Raw genomic sequence first — 12,443 nt, forward strand, 5'->3', positions numbered from 1 at the left:
GTGGAATGAGCTTCCAGTGGAAGTGGTGGAGGTAGGTTCGTTTTTATCATTTAAAAATAAATTGGATAGTTATATGGATGGGAAGGGAATGGAGGGTTATAGTCTGAGCGCAGGTATATGGGTCTAGGGGAGATTATGTGTTCGGCACGGACTAGAAGGGTCGAGATGGCCTGTTTCCGTGCTGTAATTGTTATAGGGTTATATATAATATATATGTACACAGTGCATTCAGAAAGTATCCAGACCCCTTCACCTTTTCCACATTTTGTTACGTTGCAGCCTTATTCTAAAATTGATTAAATTCATTTTAATGAATTTTTGCCGGTTTATAATCCAAAACATTTCTACGCTTTTTTTGCTTCATTTTGGGGTATTGTGTGTAGATTGATGATAATTTAATTCATTTTAAACTTCTGGAACTAGTGAAGGGGTCTGAATACTTTCTGAATACACTATATATACACACACTTATATATAAACAAACAATAATGGAATAAAGAAATTATTACTTACACAGTACAACAGGTATGTAAACATAGTACTCTGTATAAGCCATAGTAAACAGCAAAAATAATATAATATATATATAAACTTACACAAACTGAACTTTTTCTTTGTTGTTTACTAAGGTTTTTACAGAGTACTATGTTTACATATCTCTTGTAGTGATGCAAGCAAGAATTTCATTTATCAGTTTTGATCATTTGACAACTCTTGCCACTTGAAATATATGAAAGGTAAATCATCTAACGTACTTGTAGAAACCAAGAACTGCAGATGCTGGTTTATAACCAAAGATTAGACACAAAAAGCTGGAGTAACTCAGCGGGTCATGCAGCATGTCTGGGGAGAAAAAGGATAGGTGATATTTCGGGTCAGGACCTTTCTTCTTGCTGAAGCGAAACGTCACCTATCCATGTTCTCCACAGATGCTGTCTGACCCGCTGAGTTACTCCAGCACTCTGTGAAACGTCACCTATCCATGTTCTCCACAGATGCTGCCTGACCCACTGAGTTATGGTGCAGCAGCATCTATGGAGCTAAGGAAATAGGCAAATTTTCGGGCCGAAATCCTTCTGGAAATAGGCAACTTTTCAGGCCGAAACCCTTATGGGTTTCGGCCCGAAACGTTGCCTATTTCCTTAGCTCCATAGATGCTGCCTGACCCGCTGAGTTACTCCAACACTATGCGAAACGTCACCTATCCATGTTCTCCACAGATGCTGCCTGACCCGCTAAGTTACTCCAGCACTCTGTGAAACGTCACCTATCCATGTTCTCCACAGGTGCTGCCTGACCCGCTGAGTTACTCCAGCACTCTGTGAAACGTCACCTATCCATGTTCTCCACAGGTGCTGCCTGACCCGCTGAGTTACTCCAGCACTCTGTGAAACGTCACCTATCCATGTTCTCCACAGATGCTGCCTGACCCGCTGAGTTACTCCAGCACTCTGTGAAACGTCACCTATCCATGTTCTCCACAGATGCTGCCTGACCCGCTGAGTTACTCCAGCTTCTTGTGTCAATCTTTAGTTAATTTTGATTTCTTTTGCCAGAGAATACACCAGGGAAGGCTGGTTCGTAACTTTCTGTGCATTAAATAGATACATTCCTTCTACTGACCTTAAAACATCGTAGCCCACAAACTCAAACAAGCGACACATGCTGTCCCCGATGATAGTTGACCTCAGGTGACCCACGTGCATCTCTTTGGCAATATTTGGCGAGGAGAAATCTATCACCACCTGCAAAGAAACATAACCTGTTCTCGATCATTCATGCAGATATAATGCAGCATTACTTCTAAGGAGTTTAAAATAAAAGATGAGGAGGACAAACACAACAAAATCCCTTCCCACAGACACAAAAAAGCCGGAGTAACTCAGCGGGTCAGGCAGCATCTCTGGAGAAAAGGAATAGGTGACATAGAAACATAGAAAATAGGTGCAGGAGTAGGCCATTCGGCCCTTCAATATGATCATGGCTGATTATCCAACTCAGTATCCCGTACCTGCCCTCTCTCCATACCCCCTGATCCCTTTAGCCACAAGGGCCACATCTAACTCCCTCTTAAATATAGCCAATGAACTGTGGCCTCAACTACCTTCTGTGGCAGAGAATTCCACAGGTTCACCACTGTCTGTGTAAAAAATGTTTTTCTCATCTCGGTCCTAAAAGATTTCCCTCTTATCCTTAAACTGTGACCCCTTGTCCTGGATCCAGGTCCAGGATTTCAGGTCCAGTCCCTTCTTCAGACTGAAAATCAGGGGAAAGGGAAACGAGAGATATAGACGGTGATGTAAAGATTTAGAACAAGAGACACTTAATCAGACTGACGTCTAGAGTCTGAAGAAGGGTATCAACCTGAAACGTCACCTGTTCCTTTTCTCCAGAGATGCTGCCTGTCCCGCTGAATTACTCCAGTTTTTTGTGTCCATCTTTGGTTTAAACCAGCATCTGCAATTCCTTCCTACACAATCAGTTCCCATAATGTTTGTCTAACATTTTTCTGCAGCTTAAAAACATGTAGGCAGCAATGAAACCTCTGTGGATTCCAACGTTGTGAAGGACAGTATATAAATTACGTTTATTTTCTCATCTCTGAATATTCTCGCTGTGTATGATGATGGGGGGTCGGGACCCTTCTTCATGCTGCAGTTACCCTGCACGCTCACAAAATCTTTAGTTTAGTTTAGTTTGGAGATACAGAGCCGAAACAGGCCCTTCGGCCCACCGGGTCCGTGCCGACCAGCGATCCCCGCACATTAACACTATCCTACACTCGCTAGGGACAATTTTTACATTTACCAAGCCAATTAACCTACAAACCTGTACGTCTTTGGAGTGTGGGAGGAAACCGAAGACCTCGGAGAAAACCCACGCAGGTCATGGGGAGAACGTACAAACTCCGTACAGACAGCACCCGTAGACGGGATCGAACCGTGGTCTCCAGCGCTGCATTCGCTGTAGGACAGCAACTCTACCGCTGCGCCACCGTGACTGCCCAATATCCTTTCAATCGTCACCCAATTTCAAGTAGTGTGGTCGGCTGTGCTGCCTTACTCTTGTTCAAAGGCCATCTCCCAGAAAGATGTTGCAGTGGAATATTCTCTTTAGCAGTGAGAGCAGCATTCCCACCATATTACCAGAATAGAGAGTTATAGGAGTCATGGTGACAGGCCGTTCGGCCCAACTTGCCCACACTGACCACCTACACTAGTCCCACCTGCCTGCGTTTGGCCCATGACCCTCTCAACCTATCCTATTTACGTACCTGTCTAAATGTTATGTTACACGATATGAATTATAGATAGTCACAAAATGCTGGAGTAACTCAGCAGGACAGGCAGCATCTCTGGAGAGAAGGAATGGGTGACGTTTCGGTTTAAGACCACTCTTCAGACCGAGTCTGGAATTCTTCTTCATCTCTTTCCTAAAGGAACGTCCTTTAATTCAGAGGCTATGACCTCCAGTCCTAGTCTCTCCCACTAGTGGAAACATCCTCTCCACATCTACTCTATCCAAGCCTTTCACTATTCGGTAAGTATCAGTGAGGTCCCCCATGGAAACGTCACTCATTCCTCCTCTCCAGAGATAATAATAATAATAATAATACATTTTATTTATGGGCGCCTTTCAAAAGTCTCAAGGACACCTTACAGAATTTAACAAGAATAAAAAACATATAGTCGGAGTAAAATAAATAATAAGGACATCACCAATACACATATTAAAGACAGAATTCGATCCAAAGACAAAAAAAAAATCAAAAACACAATGTGAAGAGAGAGCAGCGGCAGCTAAACCGCGCTAGCGTCCACTCTCCCTTCCGACTGCCATCTTGGACACAGACTAACATAATCACTTACACACAAAAATCATCCCCCCACAGTGGATACCACTGTGGGGGAAGGCACAATGTCCAGTCCCCATCCCCAGTTCTCCCAAAGTCAGGCCTATTGAGGCCTGCGCTATAGCCTCTACGGAGGCCCGATGTTCCTGGCGTTCTCGCCGGGTGCTGTTGCCCCGGCGTCGGGAGAGTCCTCTCAGCGGCTGGGCCACCTGGAACGGCCGCTTCCTTACCGGAGACCGCGGCTTCCAAAGCCGACAAGGCCGCGCCGGTTTGGAGCTCCCAGGCTCCCAATGTTAGAGTCGGCGCCACCCGCTCCGCAGACCCGCAGCCCGGAGGTGTTGAACTCGGCGGTCACAGCTCACCGGAGCTCCAGCGCATCGATCCAGCGCGGCGACCCAGGCAAGGCATCGCCCGCTCCGCTCCGCGATAGCGCTCGAGCGCTGTGCCGCCACCGATGCCGAGGTGCTGGGCGGTCCCCGCCAGGAAATGGCGCTCCACGCCCGCTGGTAGTCCACGAGGACGGGTCGACGGGGCAGCCCGGAGAAAAAGCTGCCTCACCGAGCAGGTAGGGACCTAGAAATATAGTTACCCCCTTCCCCCCACATTAAAAAGTCTATTTCTCCCACAAACAAAACACAAAACTCACTAGAACTACAAAAAAAAAGATACTGCCTGTCCCGCTGAATTACTCCAGCATTTTGAGTCTAACCGATTTAAACCAGCATCTGCAGTTCTTTCCCACAAATCATATGAATTATGCCACATGTTCAACTTTCCGGATCTTAACCCATGATCTCTAACATTAGAAGTTCAAAGTCACTGAACCAAGCCACTCCTTCATTTGAAAATTAAATATTCTGCCGTAACCCAATGCTAAATGATTTACCTTTTTCTTTGGTCCCACTAGCGGAGGCTGAACTCCATTTACAAGAAGACTTTTCAGCAGTTTAGAGACAAATTCTCTTTTCAGATCAACATTGATAAAACCTATGACAAATTATAAAACAAGGTTATGCAAAATCATTTTCAAATTTGACATTTGCAGAAAAGGAAAACATCATCAAAGAATTTGTATTTATTTTTCAAACCATTTCAGATGACAGTGAGAACCTTTTTTTGGATGTTATCAAGGCAATATATTGTTGTTCCTCAACCCATAATTTCTGGACTAAAGTTCCCAAAACACTTTCCCCAACAATATCATGAGAATTCTAGTGGCTCAAGAAGGTTACAGACCATCTCCCTCTGAGAAATAATTAGGGATCTGTGAGGCTCTATAAGGCGCTGGTCAGGCCGCATTTGGAGTATTGTGAGCGATATCAATAGACAATAGACAATAGGTGCAGGAGTAGGCCATTCGGCCCTTCGAGCCAGTACCGCCATTCAATGTGATCATGGCTAATCATCCCCAATCAGTACCCCGATCCTGCCTTCTCCCCATATCCCCTGACTCCACTATCTTTAAGAGCTCTATCTAGCTCTCTCTTGAAAGTATCCAGAGAATCGGTCTCCACCGCCCTGAGGCAGAGAATTCCACACTCACAATTCTCTGTGAGAAAAAGTGTTTCCTCGTTTCCGTTCTAAATGGCTTACTCCTTATCTTATATGTTTCAATGAGGTCCCTTCTTATCCTTCTAAACTCCAGAGTGTATAAGCCCAGCTTCTCCATTCTCTCAGCATACGACAGTCCCGCCATAATTAACCTTGTATAACCAATATCGGGCCCCATATCTGAGAAAGGTTGTGCTGGCTCTGGAGGGGTACCAGAGGAGTTTTACAAGAATGATCCCAGGAATGATTGGGTTAACATGTGGTGAGCATTGACAGCACTGGGCCTGTGCTCGCTGGAGTTTAGAAGGAAGAGGGGGTGGGACCTCACTGATACTTACCGAATAGTGAAAGGCTTGGATGTGGAGAGGATGTTTCCGGAGAGTTTAGGACTAGAGTTCATAGCCTCAGAATTAATGGATGTTCCTTTGGGAAGGCGATGAGGAGGAATTTCTTTAGTGAGAGGTGGTGAATCTGTGGAATTCTTTACCACAGAAGGCTGTGGAGGGCAAGTCAATGGATATTTTTAAGGCAGATAGATAGATTCTCAATTAGTACGGGTGTCAGGGGTTATGGGGAGGAGGCAGGAGATTGTGGTTAGGAGATAGAGATAGATCAGCCATGATTGGCAATAGACAATAGACAATAGGTGCAGGAGTAGGCTATTTGGCCCTTTGAGCCAGCACCGCCATTCACTGTGATCATGGCTGATCATCCCCAAACAGTGCGCCGTTCCTGCCTTCTCCCCATATCCCCTCACTGCGCTATCTTTAAGAGCTCTATCTAACTCTCCCTTGAAAGCATCCAGAGAATTGGCCTCCACTGCCTTCTCCGTAGACTTGATGGGCCTAATTCTACTCCTATCTCTGATGATCTAGTGTGTGCGTATACTGAAAAATGAAATGGGGAAAAAAAAGATTGTGAAGGTGACTTTTACCCTGATTAATCTAGTTGGTATTGGAGAAAGCTTGACCCAAAAACAAAATCTCACCAAACATGAATGAAGAAATATGTGAATGAATATGAGGTTGACCATTAAAACCACACCTACCCGGTCCAGCAATGTCAACGTTTTCAATGATATCATTTTTTGGAATGCTATTGACAATTTTCTGGGCGATCTCTCTGGGATTACTCTTCTCTCCCTCGGCTTTCAAGAGCTGAAAAATAAATTCAGACGTAAAAAAAATGTTCAATGTTCTAGTTTCAGAGAAATCTTTTGAGGCATACATCACGAATTTGATCTTCATTCATTGAGCTGCTATTGTTGCTCCTTTTCTAGTAGTACGAGTCGAAAATCAGGCAGAAACATTTATAAATACAGGTCCACCATCGATTTTCCACCAACCCTTGGTGCCACTGGCTTGCTGGATTATCCATTTTGCCGGACCAACAGAGGTCATGTAATAATAATTCAACCATACACCACCGAACCACTTGTTATACCAAGATGCTGGACAGAACGCTGGCAGGAATGCACAGGGAATGATTAATGTAGGATTAGTGTAAGTGGGCTGCTGAGGGCTCTGTGCGCTAAAGGGCCCGTTCCCATGCGGTGTGTCGCTGCCTCGACCCAAAACGTCACCCCTTTCCTTCTCTCCAGAGACACCTGCCTGTCCCGCTGAGTTACTCCAGCATTCTGTGTAAACCGGCATCTGCAGTTCCTGTGGTCCACAACAGCCAAGTTGGCCTACGTTGTGGAATTGACAGTTCCATGGGGAGATGGTGTTGAAGAAGCTTATGAGAGGAAAAAGACCAAGTACTCTGAACTGGCAACTGAAGCTGCCCAGAATGGCTGGACGACCAAGGTTTTCCCTGGAGAAGTGGGATGCAGGGGATCTGTTGCTACATCTACAACCAGTCTATTAAGGAAAATGGGGGGTGAGGGGTCGCTCCCTCCAACTAGCAATCGGGTCATTATCAAATTCTGCAGAAAAAAGCAGCAATTGGCTTTGGATCAAAAGGGAAGATACCAATTGGGCTGCAAGATGAGGACAGGAGGGTATGGAACTGAGTGGGGTGTACCTGGGACGCCAGGTATCACCGTTGAGCCCTCTGGAGATGTTGTGGGCTTATCAATGAAACGTCAAAGACGGAGGGCGCCCACCTGAAGACCTCGATGATGTACCTACCCCACCTTTCACCACTCCGATCCCACTGCAAATATCAAGAGTGCTGATTTAGAATATAGAATAGAATAGAATAGAATAGTTTCTTTATTGTCATTGTAACATGAACCATGTACAACAAAATTTAAAATGTCAGCCAGTCAGTGCAGCATTCAAACATTTTCTAAAAGCTAACGATACATACAAGGTAAAATATTAAAGATAAACAACTAAATAAATATCACGAACAAAGCACGCATACACACCCAACCCTCCATCCTTCTGTCGATTTCACAGTTACCACAGTCCCTTAGTCTGTATCGCCCCTGCGTTCCTTGGCGGCTACATTTAGTGCTTTTATAGCAGTGGGGTAAAAACTGTTTTTTACTACAGGGATTGAAACATCAAGTCCTATTAGCTCTGCATTCCTAACCAAAGACAGTTATTTTTTTAATTGAAAATCCATCTACTCACGGTTAGCAAAGCTGCGGCAATTGGAATCAAATACTGAGACAATTCCCTGGTGATCATCTCATTAATCTTTGCCAAGTAATCGTGTTCTATGCAGAACAACTCTTTCCGTACCTGAGATATTGCCATAGCACTGTTGCATTGATAATCTCCAAACTTTGCACCTTGGCTTGGTGTAACTGCGAGTGGTGGGTTTTCAAGTTGAGGGTAGGCCAGCTTAATGGCAATGCGGAATATACCCTGCAGGCGTTGATTGATGTTGATCATGCTTGCTCCTCCTTTGCTTTCCTCCTCTTGCAAACTCTGAAATAATGCATAAACACACAACAAAAGGAGCTGTTAATGGCAGCAGAGAAAACAGTTATCGTTAAGAAAGAACTGCAGATGCTGGTAAAATTGATGGTAGACACAAAATGCTGGAGAAACTCAACGGTCGAGGCAGCATCCATGGAGAGAAGGAATAGGCAACGTCGTAGATGCTGCCTCACCCGCTGAGTAAAAGGGTTATCTGTAGTCCAGGTAGAGAAAGGGTGAGGGTTTAGTTTAGTTTAGCTTAGAGATACAGCACGGCCCCTCGGCTCACCAAGCCCACACCGCCAATCGATCACCCGTTCACACGGTTCACCCGTTCGGTTCGGAGATGGGTCTCGACCTGAAACGTCACCCTTTCCTTCTCTCCAGAGATGCTGCCTGTCCCACTGAGTTTCTCCAGCATTTTTGTCTACCTGTGGATTTTGCTGCTCAGAGGTGTTTCCACTCTTCCCCTCATCCCAGTCAGTGCAATGAAATACTCAACTCAATGACAAACCACGTTTAGGATTGAGACGGGGTTACGAAACCCGTTTATCAACCATTGCTCACGTGTGTTATTGTTTGATAAGTCATCAAAGCACATCACTTTGTAATTAAGCTCAAGGATTTCTAGAGAGAGTTAGATAGGCCTCTTAAAGATAGCGGAGTCAGGGCATATGGGGAGAAGGCAGGAATGGGATACTGATTTGGGGATGATCAGCCATGATCACGTTAAATGGCGGTGCTGGCTTGAAGGGCTGAATGGCCTATTCCTGCATCTATTGCCTATTGTCAGTGACAGGAAAAACTACAATAGTCATTTGCAAAGAAAAAAAAACATTCTTACAATTTGATACCTAGAGGCAGACACCCTGTTTTGAGTAGTTACAGAGAAACTCTTTGCCACAGAAAGCTGTGGGAGGCTAAGACAATGGATATTTTTAAGGCAGAGAACGATAGATTCTTGATTAGTACGGGTGTTGGGTTACGGGGAGAAGGCAGGAGAATGGGGTTAAGAGGGAGAGATAGACCAGCCTTGATTGAATGGCGGAGTAGTATTGATGGGCCGAATGGGGGCAGTGTTAGCTGTGAGGAGGATGCTAGGAGACTGCAGGGTGACTTGGATAGGCTGGGTGAGTGGGCAAATGTTTGGCAGATGCAGTATAATGTGGATAAATGTGAGGTTATCCATTTTGGTGGCAAAAACAGGAAAGCAGACTATTATTTAAATGGTGGCCGATTGGGTAAGGGGGAGATGCAGCGAGACCTGGGTGTCATGGTACACCAGTCATTGAAGGTAGGCATGCAGGTGCAGCAGGCAGTAAAAGAAAGCGAATGGTATGTTAGCTTTCATTGCAAAAGGATTTGAGTATAGGAGCAGAGAGGTTCTACTGCAGTTGTACAGGGTCTTGGTGAGACCACACCTGGAGTATTGCGTACAGTTTTGGTCTCCAAATCTGAGGAAGGACATTATTGCCATAGAGGGAGTGCAGAGACGGTTCACCAGACTGATTCCTGGGATGTCAGGACTGTCTTATGAAGAAAGACTGGATAGACTTGGTTTATACTCGCTAGAATTTAGAACATTGAGGGCGGATCTTATAGAAACTTACAAAATTCTTAAGGGGTTGGACAGGCTAGATACAGTAAGATTGTTCCCGATGTAGGTGAAGTCCAGAATAAGGGTTCGCAGCTTAAAGATAAAGGGGAAATCCTTTAAAAAACCGAGATGAGAAGAACTTTTTTCACACAGAGAGTGGTGAATCTCTGGAACTCTCTGCCACAGAGGGTAGTTGAGGCCAGTTCATTGGCTATATTTAAGAGGGAGTTAGATGTGGCCCTTGTGGCTAAGGGGATCAGGGGGTATGGAGAGAAGGCAGGTACGGGATACTGAGTTGGATGATAAGCCAGGATCATATTGAATGGCGGTGCAGGCTCGAAGGGCCGAATGGCCTACTCCTGCACCTAATTTCTATGTTTCTATGTTTCTATGAATGGCCTAACTCTGCTCCTTTCACTTATGAACTTACAAATGGACAAACAAATAACAGCAATGTTCACAATGAGAAATATTACATCTTTTAAGGAAGGAAGGACAAAAGGAGAACATATTCTTGCTGGTTGCCTTTGGCTCAGGCACAATAACACCATTTGCTGGATGAGTACATCTACTTTCCAGTTAATAGTGTAGCTCTTTTTCTCCAAGAGCCCTTTTATTGCTTAAGTCCACCCTCCGCCACCTCCAGTTTAAATTCCATTTGGAATATTATTGGAGGACCAGGAAACCAAGAACAAGAATAAAAAGTTCCCACCTACATAGAAACATAGCAAATAGGTGCAGGAGTAGGCCATTCGGCCCTTCGAGCCTGCACCGCCATTCAATATGATCATGGCAGATCATCCAACTCAGTATCCTGTACCTGCCTTCTCTCCATACCCCTGATCCCTTTAGCCACAAGGGCCACATCTAACTCCCTCTTAAATATAGCCAATGAATTGTCCTCAACTACCTTTTGTGGCAGAGAATTCCACCGATTCACCACTCTCTGTGTACATTTTTTTTTCTCATCTCGGTCCTAAAAGACTTCCCCCCTATCCTTAAACTGTGAGCCCTTGTCCTGGACTTCCCCAACATCAGGAACAATCTTCCTGCATCTAGCCTGTCCAACCCCTTAAGAATTTTGTAAGTTTCTATAAGATCCCCCCTCAATCTTCTAAATTCTAGCGAGTACAAGCCGAGTCTATCCAGTCTTTCTTCATATGAAAGTCCTGACATCCCAGGAATCAGTCTGGTGAACCTTCTCTGTACTCCCTCTATGCCAAGAATGTCTTTCCTCCTAGGATGCATCTTTGGTGCCTTTTTCTTCCACCCCATCAGGCGAGAGTGTAACGGTAAAAGATTACTCACGCGCTTGAGGACATTTAAGCGGTATTTAAGCTTGGCGTTCTCCTCCTGCATCTTGCTCAGTCCCGGTGATATATCGGGCACCAGCGGGTTTTTCAACCTCTCAATTTCAGCAACAAGTGACCTGATTTCTTTCTCCTAGGAAAAAAAAGTTAGTGAATTGAACCACCTTTGAATATTTAGTTTTCCGTGTGATAAATATTGCCACTATATTAGTCTTAATTTCCACTTCTTCCTTCTGAACTTTGTAGTGGGCAGGGCAGTACTCTGCATATCGCCAACTTTTACAATTTTACATTTTTATCCAGCCAATTAATCAAGCAAATTAACCTACAAACCTGTACGTCTTTGGAGTGTGGGAGGAAACCGAAGATCTTGGAGAAAACCCACGCAGGTCACGGGGAGAACGTACAAACTCCATACAGACAGCGCCCGTAGTCGGGATCGAACCCGGGTCTCTGGCGCTGCATTTTGCTGTAAGGCAGCAACTCTACCGCTGTGCCACCGTGACTGCCATATCTATATTACTAAAAGTCTGATCTTGACCGCTTTTGGCTCGCTGTGCTGCGATTTCCGAGAGAGCGCCGCCACCTACGGCCGTCATTTTTGGCCACCTCGCTCAGAGCCCGCCTTCGCCTTCCGGGACCGGAGGATTTTTCCCATCGATTAAAAATCAGAGAGATATTATTGTTTTAAAATAATTTGCCATTCTCTCTGCTGCCCCTGGTGGAGGGAGGGGGAGGGACTATAAAACCAGGAAGTGGTGTGCTTCACTCAGTCTCTGCAAGATGGAAGAAGCCAGGGGGTCACGTCTCTCTGAGCTCTGAATAACACTGAACACATGAACACACTCAACTGTGAGTGCCCTTAATTTGATTCGAAAATGAAAATATGGTTGGTTTGAAGCAAAAATGCACTGCAAATGGTTGTTTGGGTTGAAGTAATTGGTGGAGAGTTGGAATTGGTGGAGCGGTGGAATATTGCGTCAGGGGACCAGCCCTCCCGTGTGAAAGAGATTAGTTAAAACAAATGTAGGTCCCTTGCAGTCAGAAACAGGTGAGTTGATCATGGGGAACAAGGATATGGCGGACCAATTGAATAACTACTTTGGTTTCGTCTTCACTAAGGAAGACATAAATAATTTGCCGGAAATAGCAGGGGACCGCGGGTCAAAGGAGTTGGAGGAATTGAGTGAAATCCAGGTTAGCCGGGAAGTGGTGTTGGGTAAATTGAATGGATTAAAGGCCGATAAATCCCCAGGGCCAGA

At 45.0% G+C, this 12,443-nt stretch overlaps 1 protein-coding gene across 1 annotated transcript in view; it reads right to left on the reverse strand.

The window, feature by feature from the left end:
- Positions 1-12,443, reverse strand: part of rars1 (arginyl-tRNA synthetase 1) — a 44,518-nt gene that overhangs the window by 23,958 nt on the left and 8,117 nt on the right. Inside the window, exons 2-6 of the mRNA XM_055643335.1 lie at positions 11,180-11,314; positions 8,095-8,283; positions 6,453-6,561; positions 4,740-4,840; positions 1,624-1,745 (exon numbers count right to left, since the gene is read on the reverse strand). Of these exons, the coding sequence (XP_055499310.1) occupies positions 1,624-1,745; positions 4,740-4,840; positions 6,453-6,561; positions 8,095-8,283; positions 11,180-11,314 (656 nt within the window). The remainder of the gene's footprint in view (positions 1-1,623; positions 1,746-4,739; positions 4,841-6,452; positions 6,562-8,094; positions 8,284-11,179; positions 11,315-12,443) is intronic.

Source organism: Leucoraja erinacea, chromosome 11, assembly GCF_028641065.1.
Source record: "Leucoraja erinacea ecotype New England chromosome 11, Leri_hhj_1, whole genome shotgun sequence".
Taxonomy (NCBI): Eukaryota; Metazoa; Chordata; class Chondrichthyes; order Rajiformes; family Rajidae; genus Leucoraja; species Leucoraja erinaceus.